Source organism: Dendrobates tinctorius, unplaced genomic scaffold (assembly GCF_039654945.1).
Source record: "Dendrobates tinctorius isolate UK_male_01 unplaced genomic scaffold, ASM3965494v1 ptg000022l, whole genome shotgun sequence".
In the NCBI taxonomy this organism is placed as follows: domain Eukaryota; kingdom Metazoa; phylum Chordata; class Amphibia; order Anura; family Dendrobatidae; genus Dendrobates; species Dendrobates tinctorius.
Window position 1 is genome coordinate 19,118,270 of NW_027361690.1, and position 18,955 is coordinate 19,137,224.

The following is an 18,955-nucleotide window of genomic DNA, read 5'->3' on the forward strand; positions in this document are numbered from 1 at the left end:
CGGGGGGGAGTGATGGGGACGCCGGGGCACGTACATATAGGGCGGGGCTTCGGCTTGGCGGGATTGTCACATTTCATCCTGTCTTGTTCCCACCATGCCGCTCACTCCTGTGAACTCATCTCCCGCCAAACGGGCAAAAGAGGACGGCAGTGACAGCTCCTCTGTGCTGCGCTTCGCCAAGTTGTCGGAACATGCGTCCGCTCCAACCAGAGGCTCCGTCCGGGCTGCAGGCTATGACCTGTACAGGTAAGAGATCCGTGCAGCTGTGTAAAGTAAGGGGGATTGCTGCGAAATGTGCAGTGATGGCGCACGGGTCGCTGCAGACTTGTATACGTTGTCAGCCATTTCTGGTAGCTGGTGACATGGGGCAGGTACATGGCCCTCTCTGGTGTGGGCAGATGGTATCTGACAGTGCTGCTTGTCAGGTCAGGGTGCAGTGTGGGGTCCTCGGCCTGACCCGAGCCCCCCGCCATGAGGTAATAGTGCGCCATGGAGGGGGCTGCTCGCTGTTACCTGCGCCTCCATGTTGTGTGCACCGTGCTGAACCTCAGGGGGGGCGTCATTGTAAAGGGGCAAACATGCAGCTTGGTGGGAGTATGAGGGTCTCCAGGGGGCCGGCCTCGCCATGGGACTGTGCGCAGTCTGCCCCCTCTAAGGCCAGAACATTAGTGTGTGACCCCAGTATTAGGCTCCTGTAGCCTCAGAATAAAACCTCTATTTTGGTTTGACAGCCCATACCGATGTGCCTGCATGATGGAGGGCGTCTTATTCTGTCATTATTCCTCTCCTTAGTGCCTATGATTACACGATTGATCCACAAGATAAAGCCATAGTGAAGACGGACATTCAGATCTGCGTTCCCACTGGATGTTATGGCAGAGTTGGTAAGTATACTGGCATTTCTTCTGCTTTTATAACCTTTTTGAGTAAAATGACATGGTGTATTTCATGGCTCACGGCGTGTGGACAGGGACCCGGGAGCATCCATCTCTTCCATAGCCGGCATTTGTCTCTATGAGCAGTGGCCGGATCTAAGCTCTGCTGCTGGATGGTCGGTGATCGGGTACTTCCATCGTTCCCCCACGACACTCTTACTGATGAGTTCCTATAGCGGCTGGCTGAAGCCCCCAGTTGCTGCCATCTTGGTGTTCCTGTAACGCTCCGTCACAGGTGGAGGAGTGGTGTGGGACACCGTGACTTACACTCTATATTACTGTTGTATATAGTGTGAGTGATCAGGCCATTGCAGGTCCGAGTCCTCCAAGTGAAGTACAAAATTTGGTTCATCCCCCTTTAAAAATAAAGAAATTGGTAAATAAACAGTTGATATTGCCACATCTGTACAAGTCCGGTTTATCAAAGTATAAAATAACTTAAATGGTAAATGATGACGCAAATCCTAGTGCCACTAAGGAGAAAACTACTCCAGGATACTGGAAATACGGCATTTCCCGACATACTTAGAGCCGCTGTCACTCCACAGCACGGAAGTGATGACTCTCTGGTCAGCGTGGCCTCACTGCTCAGACGTACTGCTGCTATTGGATGCCGTGCCTTCCACAAGATGGCAGCATGCGTCTATTCAATAATAGGCACATCAAACAGGTTTTTTTACATCCTGACTTTCAAAGTTGCCAGTAACTATCTAACATGAGTAAACGCACAATATTTTAACGTAAACTGGCTTTTTTGTGATGTGTACTTTTTTTTTTTTTTGCCACTGACCGTTGTAAAGACTGACTGTTCTACACTTAAACCAGACATGTTAATTGGTGGATACATTAGGCGGCGAGTGAGCAGACAATTCTTGAAGTTCATGCTCTATAGGAGCTTTGGGTCAAATCCACAAGACATCTTCTCGAGCTGTAGAAACAGGCTGTGTCCTTACAGTAGTTCTCTATGGCTCGCACATTTTTTGAGGTCGCTGCAGAGCATCTGTTAGCAGAAATTTATATTTTTAATACAGTGAATACTGCAATGTGGAGTAGTTATATGGCAAGATGAGAAACCTTGTATCTTGTCATTAGCAGAGGGTCCATGGTGTGATAAGTGTTCTTGTGCCAATTTCCCTGTTTTCTCATCTTGTTTTTTAGCTCCACGATCTGGTTTGGCAGCTAAACACTTCATTGATGTTGGAGGTAATTCTTGCTTTTTCATATGCATAATATGTAAGTATAATACATTGCTGCAATTGCAACGCTTTCTCTGTCAAGGTTGATTTAGAGTGGGGCTGCTGAACCTGTGGCGTGGGGGCCAACTCTGTAGCCCACTGTCATTGTACATCTCCCAACTGTCTGGTGCACCCCTATATGTGGCTGTTTGCATAGAAAAGCAGGGCGGCACACAGTCACGTGTCCCCCATAACTCTTATGTGAATTGGCTCCACCTAGTTTCTCCAGAAAGACGTATGAGATTGACAGGTGGCCATCTATGATTCTGGCTCTCTACATGGTAGTTTATAGCATTTAAGTTTATAATGAGGAGCGCTATATACAGTCATGGCATTCCCCCTATCCCAAGTGCTAACTTTTGGTAAAGGCAACCACTGTTCTTCGGAAGCTGACAATGTTTCACATGGTAAAGCCTCTGTTTTTATGTTGACCCTTGGGAGTGATTTAACATGAGTGTGACCCTCAGCCCAGAAACAGTTGTGTATCCGTTAGACCCTTCTCACCTGGACATCACACTTCATTGTAATAGGAATTATTCTTGTCACTAGTTCTTGATGTATTAACCCCTTACTGACATCAGACGGTATAGTACGTCCGATGTCAGTATCCCTTGCTTTGATGTGGACTCTGGAGGTGAGCCAGCATCAAAGCTGGGACGTCAGCTGTTTTGAACAGGCACAGCAGAGGGGGACTGGATGAAGGCCTTGCCGACAATCTTGCACCGGTGCATGAAGATATGAATACGAGGAAGGCTCAAACAGATTAAAGAAAATCTACAAAATGGATTTCTGTACCTGAGGTATAACAGTGCCAATATGGCCTTGTCTGTACTTCACTTAGTAAAATGCTGCAGACAGGTTCTCTTTAAAATCCAAGTTCCATTCCTCCGGTCATGTACTTGCCTTCCGGCGTTGTAATCTGTTTTTGTCCCTGTTCTGGTCTGTCTCCTGCAGTTTGTGACCTGGCTGCTCCAGTGTTTCATGGAGCGAGTTGGAGGTCACCAATCAATGGAAGTCTGAGAGCCTCGTTCTTGCTCTCATAGACTTGCATTGAGCGTTTGTGACTAGTGATGAGCAAACGCCTTACCAGGGCACGTTCGTTAATCACTACTTGTGACGTAGCTTCTTCTGTCCAGTCAGAAGCTAAGCTCACAATATGGCTCCGTGGGACCAGAGCATCGCCAAAAAACGGTGAAGGGGCAGGGGACTTGCATTTAAAGCGCCACTCCAGCTTTGAAGGAGGTGGGGAGGAGAGAAAAAAAAAAACTGCAGCGGTGCTTTAAACATGAATCGCTGACCATTCACTGCTAAGAATTATTACAGCGTTAACCATTTCTGTTCTGTCCCTGCTCACAGAGTTCACCCATGGGACTCAAACCTAGTCTTGAAGACTCGCTAATGCCCCTTTCAGGATAATCCAGGTCATTCCAATTAAACCATTTACACTGAAATTCTGTTTCTTCAGTGCTGTTACATTGGTAAGGGACATTGGGGAACTCCTAGCAGGGACCATTTCTGTTCTATACACAACATTTCTAGATGTTTGGGTTATAAAACTGCATCCAGCCTTCATTCTGAAGGTAATGTCCAAGTTTCTGAAGTCCCTAATGCTAAATTGGAGAAAGATTTCTAACTGTTTTGACATGTGTATTAGTTATTTCTTTCCAACTAAACTGTGTTCCAAATTATTATGCGAAAAGAGTTTAGGAGTGATAAGGTTAGAATTTTTTTGTTTGTCATTTAAACTCATTGATGGTGATGTGTGTCAGGGCTCTTTATATCACTGAAAGCAATTGCAGATACCTGTGCAAATTAGTTTGGCAGGTGTGTCCAAATAAAGGCAAGACTACTTAAGAAGGCTGTTCCACATTATTAAGCAGCCTAATTTTTTTTTTTTTTTTTTTTTTTTTTTTTTTTTCCAAAATGGGAAAGAAAAAGGATGTGTCGGCTGCTGAGAAGCAACAAATTGTGGAGTATTTAGGTCAAGGCATGACTACAATCAACATTGCCAAGACACTTCATCGTGATCGTCGCACAATCAAGAAGTATGCTGATACAGTTTAGCTGATTCCCAGCACACACGTATGCGTGCTGATAAGGAAAAATTGAGGACTCTTTCCAACAGGCAATTGCGTCAGGTTAAAAGAGCAGCTGCAAAAATGCCTTGTCATAGCAGCAGACAAGTTTTTCAAGTTGCTGGTGCTTCCAACGTCCCCCGAACAACAAGATGCAGGGTCCTTCAGAGGTTTGCAGCTGTGCGGAAGCCATCCTATCAACCACCTCTATCCACTGCACACAAGCAGAAACGGCTCCAGTGGGCCAAACGATACATGAAGACTGACTTCCAAACTGTTTTGTTCACTGATGAGTGCCGCGCAACGCTCGATGGTCCAGATGGATGGAGTGGAGGATGGCTGGTTGATGGACACCGAATGAAAACACGGCTAAGGCACCAACAAGGAGGAGGTGGAGTAATGTTTTGGGCTGGAATCATGGGGAGAGAGATTGTCGGCCCCTTTAGGATCCCTGAAGGGGTAAAGATGAACTCCATAATCTATGTGGAGTTTCTAAAACGGCACTTCCTGCCATGGTTCAAGAGGAAGAACCGTGCTTTCCGCAGCAAGATCATTTTCATGCATGATAATGCGCCGTCTCATGCTGCAAATAACACATCTGCATCTCTGGCTGCTATGGGAGGACAAAGTTATGGTGTGGCCACCATCTTCCCCTGACCTCAACCCCATTGAGAACCTCTGGAGCATCATCAAAAGGAGTGTCTATGATGGGAGGCAGTTCACATCTAAGCAACAGCTCTGGGAGAGTATTGTGTCCACATGCAAAACAATTGAAGCATAAACCATCCAAAAACTGACAAAGTCAATGGACGAGAGTTCAGAAGCTTCTTTCGAACAAGGGGTCCTATGTGCAAATGTAACATCACCTAGAATAAAGTTTTGACTTGAAAACTGATTTAATTTTGTAATAAGCTGATAATGCTTATAATTTCACAATTGACTTTTTTTTTTTTTTTTTTTTTGCTCAAAATAAAAAGGTTAAACTCTGCTGTGCATAATTTGGAACATGCATTTTGAGTTTCTTATTTTTAAAAATATACTGTCTTCATAGGCAGTTTGCGCAAAAACATTGCAATTATACTAGAATATTAGATGACTGGAAAATAACTGACTGCAAATCATATAGGTAATTTAGAGAAAATATGAGGAAATATTTTTTGCATAATTTGGAACACAGTGTAAAATAAAACTTTCATTCAGTTTTGGGAACCAAGTAAGGGGAAAGCGTCTATTAAAAGGACCGTTGCTCGATGGAGTAAACAGGTGATTGTCGGAGGGCCATATGACTCGTCTTCCATTTCGCTTCAGGGAGGTCTTGGCGCGCGCTCTACTTGGGCCATGTCCACATCTTGGAACGAGAAGGCATGGGCTTCCATGGAATCTGTCTGTTAAGTAGCCACTTGCAGATTAGATCTCTTGTCATATTTGTTCTTTCTTTTGGAGGTAAAGTTCTGCAAGTGGTGGTGTCACCCTAAAGCTACTGTCACACTTAGCGATGCACCAGCGATCCCGACCAGTGATACGACGCGGTCAGGATCGCTGGTACATCGCTAAGTGGTCGCTAGTGAGCTGCCACATAGGCAGATCTCACTAGCGACATCGCTGGGGACGGGGGGCGCTACTTACCTGTCACACCAGGCGATCCTGCATCCTCCCGCCCGGCTCCACGCGTCGCTTGTCACATCAGGAAGCTGACGACGAGAAACAGTCCAGCCTGTTCTCGTGCGATCAGCGATAACCAGCGGGGGAGCGGGTTGTAGGTAAGTATCACACATAGCGATATCGCTATAACGTCACAAGTTATAGCGATATTGCTAGCGATATTTCTCTTAGTGTGACAGTACCCTAAGGGATGATTCCTCTGTGATCTCATGATGTCAAGGGTGTGGGGAAATGTGAGAACTACACTAACCAGTAATCTGATTTTCTGGCACACGTGACAGCGTCCTTTTATTCATTCTTTACTTTTGTCTTTATGTTGGAGGGGTTGTATATAACTTGGGTGTCTGCATATTAAATTTTTTATATATATATATATATATATATATATATATATATATATTATACAAATATGCCACACCCAAGTGATATATGACCCCTCCCAACATAAAGACAGAAAAGAAGGGTATAAAGGGATTCCGTCATGTGCTCCGGAAAATCTGTTTAACGGTTAGTGTTGTGTTTATAATAAAATATATTTTCTTTTTGCAATTCTTTTCTTTGAAATATTTTCTCCATTTCCAAACACTTTGAATTTGTCTCTAGAAATACAAACACAATGTCACATTGTAGTCAGTCCACAGCTGGAAGGCGTAGGCAGCGTCTAGAGCCAAGGCCCTGACACAGTTAGCGCTTGCATCTCAAGGCCATCACATTAACCTGCCAGCACCAATGTGCATTTTTCCACTGATGACTGCAGTGTAATTTCCATTATTACACAATGCAGAATATTTTTCTGTATTGTGAAGGAATTTCCATACAGCTTTGCCTGTAACACTTTGAAGAAAATTTTTTCTTTTTTTTTTTTTTTTCCCTTCTTGATTTTGCATCTGAAATGGGACAAGAAATTATACAGATGTTGGTCTTCATCTGTTTATATTTTTTTTTGTTATTTAGCTGGTGTAATTGATGAAGACTACAGAGGAAACATTGGTGTTGTATTATTCAACTTTGGAAAAGAGCCTTTTGCTGGTATGTGCCATTGTGTTGAGACGATGAAGGTTCGTATGTGTTGTGAAGAGCTAACACTGCACAAAGGGATAAAGCTCATGTAAGCTACCATTAGTGTGATCTAACATGGAGGAGTCATAGAAGGGTTTGTTTTTTTTGTTTTTTTTGTTTTTTTTTTTTTCAAAAATGTAAAAGGGCTGTGCCTATGATAAAATACACCGCAAAGCAAACCTTAAGGCTATGTGCCCACGTTAGCGTTTTTAAACGCTCAGGAAACTGATCCCCCCCCCCCCCCCCCCCCTTCCCAGAAAACGCGCGTTTTATTTCCGCGCACTTGTTGCTCGTTTTTGCACAAAAAACACACTTTTTTGACTCTCGTTTTCTGGGAACATTGGAAAAGGCTAAAAACGCTCAGCAATGCGGAAACTAATGAGCATGCTGCGTTTTTAGCCGCTAAGCGATTCCTGAGCGTTTAAAAACGCATGCAATTTAATGTATAGCTTCTTTTAAGCGTTTCTGCGGCGTCTGAGCCGGCGGAAACTCTAGGCACACAGCCTTAAGCAATAGGTTTTATCTCATCTTTTCTGAGCGGTGACCTGGGCAGCAAATTGTCATGAGGATTTCCCTATAACCCCAACGGTCCATGTACCTCATGATACTGACTTCCTTGTTTGTATCTGTTTCTTGAGTGATAAAGGGAAGGTAGAGCACATGACACCAAAAAAGCTGCGCTTTGGAAATATTTGAATATTTTCCTTTTAACTTTGCCTAAGATCCAATGATGAGTGACTTGGAGGTGCAGAAATTCTTCAGTTAAATTACTCCCAATTTTTCCTTTTTTTTTTTTTTTTTTCCCCCCTCTTCTCCTTTTGGAATATGATGGCTTTTAATGCTTTTTGACCCGCAAAATAAAAGGCAGATTTGCCGCAAGAGAAATTTGTGTTGTGGATTTCAAAAAGCACCATAAGTCAGTTTCTGAGCTATTAAAATGAGGGGGGAGAAAAAAGCAGTGTGTGGGAGGTCTCTAAATCCCATAACTTGCCACAACTGTAATCTTGTGTTTTGAATGGCACAAAAAGCACAGCAAATTCTCATTGTGGCTTTAAACTAGCCACTCACTACAGCATTTTTAATTGGTGCAAAAACACACATGCCTTGGGTTTCGTAGCGAACGTGTAACCACCGTGATGCCAAGTGTTCATAATTGTATAACTTTATATTTCAGTTAAAAAAGGCGACCGAGTGGCTCAGTTGATATGTGAGCGGATAGTCTACCCTGATCTTGAGGAACATAAAGTGAGTAATTGTATTTCCTAACTCTTTGTTAGAAATGCTTTATCCACAAGACCCAGCTGTTAGTGTCCACAGAGCTGGCGGCTGTTATATCCTCTACCCTTGTGTGTCTTCCTCTGCAGAGCCTAGATGATACAGAGCGAGGTGCTGGTGGCTTTGGATCCACTGGTCAGAGCTAGGACTTGTTGAGCTGCGTGCTGTTACTGTGTGAGCGGGAATTATTCCACTTAGTCTGTCTCTACTCCATGAAGCCGGGATTGTGTTTGAACTGTATTCTTCCAAATCTGCCTTCACAAGGGGCTCTGGTTTGTGATTGGGCTGCATTATACACCAAATGTGACCTGCTCCAGAAGTATCCACTCAGTAAATGTCAGGTTGTATTTGACACCTTGAATTTGTGTTTTGTCTCTAGGTCAAATGTTTTGTTAAAAAATAAATAAAATAAATTGAAATTTGTTTCACTACTAATGCTAGCCTTCTGGTATAGGATATATGTTTGGTAAAGGATGTCTGTCGGCAGTGGGAAGATAGGAGCATTTTTCTCCTTGCATGTATGGCTTATATAAAATATATATATATATATATATATATATAATATATATTATTATTTTTTTTTTTTTTAAAACAAACCTGAATATTTTTTACACATTCAGCAGTTGGAGGTATTCCAAAATCCCATCCCAATATGTAGTAATTGTATTAACAGCAAATGCCTCTAATTAAAAATGTAGTTTGTTTTTTTTTTTTTTTGTCCTTTTCCTCATGTGCAGGAATTGCAGGACCTTAGGTGTCCATGGTTACAGCCACTAGCTTTATCAGAGGATGTAACCATGGATACCGAAGGCCTTGCAAATCAGAGGAACTGTACTACATTTCTATTTAGAGGTGTTTGCTAACTTATTACATCTTCTCTCTATTACCCCTTAAGTTAGCCACCACTTTTTTTTTTTTTTTGGAATGATTGTCAGGGAACATGACTGTTTGCCCTTTTAATATAGAAGTACAACAGGTTCTCCTCCTGCAATTTAAACTATCCTTCCTCACAGACTGCACATCGCTCCTGTCCACAATATGGCTGCTGGCAGGGGAGCAGTGAGTGACCAGATCTGTCCATAAGACTCCTCCAATAGGAAAGCAGCTTTCCCGTGTGCGTAGTTTTTCTTTTGGAAGAGACTGACGGGTCTGGTCACTGCTCCTCCACCAGCAGCCCTATTGTGGACAGGAGCTCTGTGCAGTCTGTGAGGAAAGATAGTCTAACAAATACAGGAGGAGAACCTGTAATATTTCCTACAAAATCATGTACTCCACTTATTTGGTACATTAAACAGAGGACAACCATACAGTCATCATGGAAGTGTAACTGGTTTAAAACTGAGCAAGTCTGAACTGAGTAACTGTGTTGGCTTTGTATGCACCAGTCTTAATGAAGGAGCGTGGTGGGTGAGAAGTGCCGAACTCGTTAAGAGCTGCATCCTCTCAGTGGTGTGTGCCTCGTAACAGAAATGTGACTCCAGTCAGACTGAAGTAACGTTTCTGGCATAATGTATGCCACAAGTGGTGTAACTTGTCAAATTTGGCAGGAGGTGCCTTTTTTTTTTTTTTTTTTTTTTCCCAACTTCACATTACTGTAAGGGTATGTACACACGCTGCAGATCCGCAGTGGGGCTCTGCGGGTCCGCAGCAGATTCTGCTGTTGTACAGTACCTTATCTCCTATGGAAGGGAAAAAAAAAAAAAAACGCAGTGCACATGCTGCGGGTTACAATCCGCAGCATGTCAATTCTTTGTGCGGTTTCACACCTCATCATTATGAGGTGTAAAACCGCAGGCTAGTCTGCAGATAAACCGCAGGACTTTTGTCCTGTGTGTATTCCAACAAAATCCACACAACCAAAAAACTATGTGTGCATTTACCCTAAGACTCTTTGATCAAAGTACAGAGCTAATTTTCGGCAGAAAGAATCAATTGCTGCTGACAAATGATCAGTTATAGTATTGTGATCACTGGTAAAGGCTTCACAATATTGAGAACTAGGAAGCTGCTGGGCTTCAGAGCCACAATATTCCATGCTATATATATAATGTGCTTTAAAACTTAAAAGCTTTGTCCTTTTTGTTGGAAGCCTAACGCTGTTCTGGTCTCCTCTAGATGGTGTCTGTTGCACACTTCCAGCATCCTTTGCTTTTTCAGCTGCTTATCTGACTGTTTCCTGTGTATCTTATTGTTTGGCTGTTTTACAAGTCATTATGTCACATTGGCCTTAACTTCATGTTTGTATTGTTTTTGACTAGCAAAAGTTGCATTTTGTAACGCTATAGCTTGCAAGCGTGAAATTGGAATTTCATTGCTGCTCTAGAAAATGGGAATCCTTGTCATGGTTGCTGAGTATACATGAATTGGACAATTTATGTGCGAAGTATCTTCGGTTTTTCATATTTTCTAGATCAGTAATGGAATTCCTATTTCATGTTTGCATTCTGTGGATACTATTGAAGAGAAATTGCGCAATAGTGCATTATCCAGTGTAAATATTTCAATTTAAAAGTAATACACTCACCAGATGGAGCTTGTAATAAGCATGGAGGATTCGCTGCTGCAGAAACTACAGATCCACGAGGGACCGACGTGGAAGATGCAGGATAGGAGAAAAAAAAAAAAAAGTCAGACAATCCGCGCTGCGAATCACTATGAACAATTATTACAGTGGTCTTTATTTGACATGTTTCATAGAACTCCTTCCTCAGGAAAAAAACACCCACATAACTCCTTCCTCAGGAAAAGTTGTTTTTTTTTTTTTTTTCTCCTGAGGAAGGAGTTCTGTGAAACTTCGAAATGTGTCGAATAAAGACCACTGTAATTGTTCATAGTGATTTGCAGCACGGATTGTCTGACTGCTTTTTTTTCCTATCCTGCAGGTTTGCATTCTATAGCATTAGAGTGCAACTTTGTTTTCGATATATATATATATATATATATATATATATATATATATATATATATATATATATATTATTAGTGTGGCTACTTAGACCAGGTGAGAACAGGTGCTTACTATTTGGAAGAGACGGTCAGTCTTTTTGATATTTAAAGTGTGTGGTGTAAATTTCTTTTTTTTTTTTTTTTCTTTTTTTTTTTTTTTTTTTTTTTTTTTTTGACACAGTTCTTTGAAGACTTGCTTTATATCTTGATTGCCTTGATTTCCCATCATATACTTTAGTAGCACTGCTGGAGTTTTGCATGGCAAGCAACAAGTCCTCAAGACCCCCCCCCCCCCCAACCCCTCATTATGAATAATACCCACCCGATGTCTTCCAATGTGACATGCGAGGCTTTGAAAGCTGGTGGCATCTATCAACAAATTGCACTACAAGATAATGCTTTTTATTAAATGCCTCAAATATGGGCCACTACCTAAGGCCAATTTTATGCTTAATAATCATAGTCTGAATACAAACCAGACAAGGATCACCTAGGAGGCAAAGTTTTTGGTTCTGAGAATATTATGGCATCAGAAAGGGACTATCCTAAAAAAATTATTATTTTTTTTTTTTTTTTATTGCAAAGTTGCAATTTTTTTTTAAGAATTGGTCTTCATTTAACGTTGTGGGTGTTAAAGTTCAGTCCTCTTATTTACTGTAATCCAAAAATTGGGAGAGGGGGTTAAAAATAAAAACCACTGTTCCTAATTTGTGCCAGATATGGGTCTGCCTCCCATTCTGGTGGCTGGGTGTAGATCATATAAGCACCCCTATCATGTCTCCTAATATGCATGTTGCAGTCGTGCAAATGAACCCCTTCTTAACTCTAGAGTGCGGGACGTCTGAAATAGTAGGAATTAGTCCTACCGGTAATGGTTTTTCCAGGAGTCCATCATGACAGCACCACCAGGAGGTTGTCCTTCGTATCCTTGATAGGGACAGGAACACAAGAGGTTAAATAGCCCCTCCCCACTACCACCCTTCAGTGATTTTCTAAGTGCCACACCAGGATGGATGCAACGCAATTTTATTGAACTTCCTTCTACACATGTTTACATCACATATCAGACTGGAAGTCCAAGAGAGGGTATATAAGGGGTGCTGTCATGAAGGACTCCTGGAAATACCATTACCACTAGGACTAATTCCTACTTTCCAGGACGTCCCTCCTGACAGTACCACCAGGAGAATTACCAAATTACTCCCAACTAGGGTGAGATTACAGCCTGGAGGACTTTCCTTCCAAATGCTGTTTGATGATTTGCCATAACATTTAATTTATAATCTTTACAAAAGTTATTAAATTTAGAGTGGGGGGGGCCTGGCCTGGAGCTCAATGCAGGAGGACGTGTAAGCTCTGAGCTCCCATGAAGCTGTTTGGAAAAAGCGACAGATAAAGCTTTAAAGAGTGCCTTTTGTCAGAAGACCCTTTGAACTGGATTGCTGCCACCACCAGGATCATTTTGAGACCCTTTGAAGATTTTTGACGATATTATTGAATATACAGATCCTGGAAGCCAGGTGAGGAGTAATGCAGGCAGTGACTCGGCAAAATCTCCTGCCTTGAGAGTGGGGGAACCACCATTGCTGAAGCCCCGGGAGGCGCATGTACTGTAGCCGGCTGATCTGGGGAAGTTGCTTGGTCCTGCTCCGCTGTTGGAGACTGGTGGTGAGAAATTATTGCTAAGAAGAGTGCTGCAGGATCTGACAGCAGTGGGGAGCGTGTGGAGCTGAAGAGAGGAGTGCAGCAGAACAGACGACTGGGAAACTAGTGGTGTTTGGAGGAAGCATTCCTTACAGCTACAGGTTGCTGTGGAGACAGTCTCGCCCAATATTATCCACATTGCTGGTTTGTTTTAACATATAGCATCTTATGTGAGCATCTGTGAGTATTGTAAGCTGTCTTGTGTAACTGAATATTTGCCACTGACCTTATCTACTACCTGTATTGGCTAGTTCTTAGCAGTGACATTACCGAACACACGGTATCTCGTCATAACTAGTGTTGAGCATTCCGATACTGCAAATATCGGGTATCGGACGATATTCGCGGTATCAGAGTTCCGATACGGAATTCCGATATTTTTACAATATCGAATACCGGAATTGGAAGTTCCCATAATGCAATGAGCAAGTTGAGGATCCTAAGAAGTGTGGGCACATCCTGTTAGGCATGCTGAAATGATGTCATCATGATGCGTTATAATGGAGTATGGGCGGAGACTGCGTGACCGTGGGGGGTCTGTACGGGCCTGCCGGGGGTTGTGTGTGTGCGTGCGCAGGCATCGTCCAATGGGACTACAAGTCCCGTCGGGCGATGCCTGGTACAATGACAGTGATTGACACATTAGGCAATGATGGGACAGTAGTAGTTCCATCATCCGGCTAATGTGTTGAATGTAAAAAAAAAAAAAACATACATACTACATATATTACATACATATAACATAGTACATACCATCACTTGTCACTTTGATCCCCGAAGCCAGTGTCATCTGTAAAAAAAAATAAAAAAAAAAAAATAAAATAATAAACAGCCAATATACTCCCTGATCCGTAGAAATCCACGAGTGTCCCATGACGATCTCCCCTATAGAACAGTGACGTCTATAGGACCTTCAGTAACACACTGACAGGAGACAATGGCTCCTGCAGTGCATCACTGAGAGGTTACTATAGTTCACTGGTCTCACTTTATGGCAAAAGCTGCGTGGGAACTTCCTCACACAGCAATGCCAAAAGTGAGACTAAGGACTATTTTTTTTTTTTTTTTTTTTTTTACAGTGGCGGAGGAATACAGTGCGGAAGGATACCTTCCTCCTGTCGTATTCCTGGAGCCCCTAGAGAGCGGTCGCATCAGCTGATGTTGCTGTTCTCCACGGGAGATCGTCATGGGACACTCGTGGGTTTCTGTGGGTCAGGGAATATATTGTTTATTTTAACCCCTTCATGACCAAGCCTATTTTGACCTTAATGACCAGGTCATTTTTTGCAATTCTGACCAGTGTCCCTTTATGAGGTAATAACTCAGGAACGCTTCAATGGATCCTAGCGATTCTGAGATTGTTTTTTCGTGACATACTGGGCTTTATGTTAGTGGTAAATTTAGGACGATAATTTTTGCGTTAATTTTTGAAAAAAATCAGAAGTTTGGCGAAAATTTAGAAAACTTCGCAATTTTCAAGTTTTGAATTTTTATTCTGTTAAACCAGAGAGTTAAGTGACACAAAATAGTTACTAAATAACATTTACAAATAAAGTCCGTGGAGCCTCATTTAAGAGTCTCAAACATGGGACTAGCCAGATCTTCCTCCAGGGAAGGACCCAGCCAAGGAGTGGCTCCTTTCGGAAACCACCATATTAAGTGGCCCTTTAAGTCAATATCCAGCTCTTTACGAGTTTACAGATATGACAAGGGAAATACCAAGGCCAGGTATCCATCCACAGACAGCTGTTTCAGGGTGTTGCCCCTCATCAGTGTGGAGTAGGATTCTGGCTAGGTGGGAGCAATGCCTAGTAGACCAACATCACGAAGCAATCACTGACCTCAGGGAGACCAGTCAAAGAAAACACTGCGGCAGCCGGCGAAGGCGCTCAATCAGTGAAATCCTAGGTGCATTGCTCCCTGGGAATTACGAATATGCAAATAAAAGGGCCACTTAATATGGTGGTAATGGCTCCACTGACTTTATTTGCATATTCGTATTTCCCAGGGAGCAATGCACCTAGGATTTCACTGATTGAGCGCTTTTGCCGGCTGCCGCAGTGTTTTCTTTGACTGGTCTCCCTGAGGTCAGTGATTGTTTCGTGATAAATAAAATTTCCCACATGTCTACAATTTTGGAAACAAAATATTTTTTTGTTAGTAAGTTACAAGGGTTAAAAGCAGGGCTGTGGAGTCGGTAAGCCAAACCTGCGACTCCGTCTCCTCAATTTCCCTTACACCGACTCTGACTCCCACATATATTGCTTATATTTAAGTGAAAAATTTATTCTAGTACAATGTGAACATCAGACATTAAATCATTTTTATGATACAATAATCAAGATATTTAGAACCTATTTATTGGAATACAACTTTAGAACACAAAACTAATAAATTGTAAGCATGTAATACACTATAATATCGATTTATATATTATATATATATATACACTATGTAATAAGCTATAAGTGGCAAAAAACAGTTTTCAACAAAAACATACTGTGATAAAACACTCCGGGATCGCCTTTGCTGGGGTCTAAGGTCATGTGCGTTCAGCATGAAACTCAGGCGCACAGCCGGGGTCCGGGTATAACTGACACTGGGTCAGGTTTATTAAAGGTGAAAGCAATGCATAAAGAAAAAAAAACAACAAATCCTTGCCTGTCCGGCAATAACTAAACAAAGTACAACCTAACTACCTACTGGCGGGCTTCTCCCGTCCAGCCAAACCACAGTTGCAGTGGGCACTGCTTTCACTCACGTGTGTCTCTCACACAGACAGGCTCTCTGTGTTCCCAGGCTGAGACACTCACACAACCACCTGGCATCCTTTTATATCCGCCCTCCCATTCATTAGAAACCAGGTGAGATACTGACCAGACTAGGCCACATAGGAAAGGTATCTGGGCGAGATATACCTGCCCTTATCCACTATTCCCACATGATTCTCACATATCCCCCCTCTGCTCAGACCACTCCGGTCGAGCAATGACACCCGCCAAACAGTGCACTCGGGACAGGGCATCTGCATTCCCCATCTGTACCCCTGGGCGGTGCTCCACCGTAAAAGTGTAGGCCTGCAGGGCAAGGAACCACTGGGTCACCCGGCTATTCTGTTCCTTGTGCAAGTGCATCCATTTGAGAGGGGCATGGTCAGTGATCAGCCTGAACTTTCGGCCCACCAGGTAATATTTGAAGGCCTCCAGAGCCCACTTAATGGCTAGGCACTCTTTTTCCACGACTGCATACTTTTGCTCATGTTTATTCAGCTTCCTGCTGAGATAGAGGACTGGGTGTTCCACTCCGTCCCTCACTTGTGACAGTACGGCCCCGATACCGGTATCGGAGGCATCCGTTTGTACCACAAACTCGCTGCAGAAGTCCGGAGTTACCAGTACGGGTTGAGAGCAAAGTGCCCATTTTAGGCTATGGAAGGCTTCTTCAGCCGCTAAACTCCATTTAATCATGACGGAGTCTTTCCCTTTTGTAAGATCCGTCAGGGGGGTAGCGATGGCTGCAAAATTGGGTATGAACCGGCGATAATAGCCGGCGATCCCCGGGAAGGCTTGCACCTGCTTGTTGACAGGTTGCGGCCAGTCCTGAACCGCCTGAATCTTATCGAGCTGGGGTTTAACAATACCCCTCCCAATTACCCCAAATACCGGGCTTCTTCTAGCCCGATGTGACATTTCTTGGGGTTTGCGGTTAGACCTGCCTCCCACAGGTCGTCAATCACAGCTTGTACTTTCTGGAGATGAGTCTCCCAGTCCAAGCTGTAAATGACGATGTCATCCAAATAGGCCGAAGCGTACTGCCTATGAGGCCTCAGGACTCGATCCATCAGTCTCTGTAAGGTCGCCGGTGCCCCGTGCAGTCCAAACGGCATATACACATACTGAAATAAACCTTCCGGCGTAGCAAATGCCGTCTTCTCTGGCAGCCTCCGCCAGAGAGATCTGCCAATAACCCTTTGTTAGATCTAGGGTCGTAATATACCGGGCTTTTCCTAACCGATCTATTAACTCGTCGACCCGGGGCATAGGGTAGGCATCAACTTTTGAGACCGCATTCAGTTTCCTGAAGTCATTGCAGAACCGGATGGTGTCGTCCGGTTTTGGAATTAACACAATCGGGCTGCACCAAGCACTGCGATTCCTCAATGACACCTAACTCTAACATTGCCTTCACTTCTCGGGAAACGGCTGCACGGCGCTTCCGGAATTCTGTAGGGTTTCACGTGAACTGTGACACCAGGTTCCGTTACGATGTCATGTTTCATTAGCGTAGTCTGCCCGGGTTTTTCTGAGTCAAAACTTTTGGTTGTGCAGTAGAAATTGCCTGACCTCAGTCTTTTGCCGCTCCGAGAGAGTCTCTGCAACCCGTACCTCCGGTCCGGTATGCGAGCAGACGGGACGGGCCACCTCCGCTGACAAGGCAGACCGATCTTTCCAGGGTTTTATCAGATTTACATGATAAACCTGTTCAGGTTTCCGTTTACCTGCCTGGTATACTTTGTAGTTTACTTCACCAATTCTTTCCTTAATTTCAAAGGGGCCCTGCCACTTTGCTAGGAACTTACTGTCCACCGTGGGAACCAGGATCAACACCCTATCTCCGGGTGCGAACGTACAGATCTTGGCGCCCCTATCATAGATTCTTTTTTGGGCAATACAGTCGCGCATTTGGGATACGTGATCTATCACCGTTTTAAACGGAGTGACCTGACCCTCCCAGGTTTCTTTGGCGACGTCTAACAGTCCGCAAGGACGTCGGGTGTACAATAACTCGAAAGGCGAGAATCCCGTGGAGGACTGGGGTACTTCCCTGATGGCAAAAAGCAAATACAGAAGTAAATAGTCCCAGTTCTTCCCATCCTTGTCTATCACTTTTCTCAGCATCTGCTTCAGAGTTTTATTGAACCGTTCGACCAACCCGTCTGTTTGAGGGTGATACACGAATGTGTGTAACTGTTCGATTTGTAACAACCGGCAGAGCGCCTTCATTACCCTGGACATAAAGGGGGTCCCTGGTCGGTGAGTATCTGTTTTGGTATACCAACCTGACTAAACACATGCACCAGTTCCTTGGCAATCGTCTTGGTAGCTGTGTTACGCAAAGGGATGGCCTCCGGGTAACGAGTGACATAATCCAAGATGACCAGGATATGTTGATGTCCACGTGCAGACCGTGGAAGGGGCCCAACTAAATCCATCCCAATCCTCTCAAACGGGACTTCAATAATAGGGGTACCAAAGGGCTACAGAACCGGGGCTTAGGTGCAGAGGCTTGGCAGTCAGGACAAGACTCACAATATACACGAATATCGTGATGCATGCCTGGCCAAACAAAACAGTGTAATATCCTTTCGGTGGTTTTCTGGACTCCCAGGTGACCTCCCATCACATGTCCGTGGGCCAGGTCCAGCACTTGCCGCCGGTAGGGTTTTGGCACGACTAACAGTTGCACCGTGTCTTCCCCCTTTTTCTCTATCTGATATAGCAAATCATTCTCCAGGACCATGTAAGGATATGCCAGCCTAGAGCCAGGTTCTACGGGTACCCCATTTATCACTTTTTTACATTTGTCCTAGCCTGAGAAAGGGTAGGATCCTTTATTTGCTCGCTTTGGAAGTCATCTTTCTGGACTTCCAAATCCGGCAAACGGGGAGGTGGACGGCTGTCGGCCTACTCCTCTTCCCTGGTCTCCTCCGTATCACCCGCCAAGACTGAAAACGGGAACTGCAGGTCATTTCCAGCAGACTCTTCCCCCAAGTCTTCCTGGGGGACCTCTTCCAGGGGTTCAGGACCTGCATGCGCCCTGGGAGAAGAATCATGTACACTATTACCCGGGGGCATCAACTGTTTCTCCCACAATTGCCAGAAGTGGGGAAAATCCCGGCCCAAGATAACATCATGCAATAACGCAGGACGTATGTTGCACAGACCCATAGGAAGTAGTATTGCATATGACCGTGGTGAGGTACGTACAGGTGTCTCCATGCACACGTTACAGAAAATTTGTCTGATGGTCCAGTCGGGGTTGACACCAGACTGACCTTCACCAG

General features: G+C 43.9%; 1 protein-coding gene across 1 annotated transcript; it reads left to right on the plus strand.

Moving 5' to 3' along the window:
• Positions 1 to 51: 51 nt before the first annotated feature.
• DUT (deoxyuridine triphosphatase) lies at positions 52 to 8,676 on the plus strand. Its single transcript, XM_073568455.1, has 6 exons — positions 52 to 246; positions 793 to 884; positions 2,094 to 2,138; positions 6,862 to 6,936; positions 8,141 to 8,211; positions 8,331 to 8,676. Exons 1-6 carry the CDS (start codon positions 95 to 97, stop codon positions 8,385 to 8,387), a joined length of 492 nt encoding a protein of 163 aa, XP_073424556.1. The 5' UTR covers positions 52 to 94; the 3' UTR covers positions 8,388 to 8,676.
• The last annotated feature ends 10,279 nt before the right edge of the window (positions 8,677 to 18,955 follow it).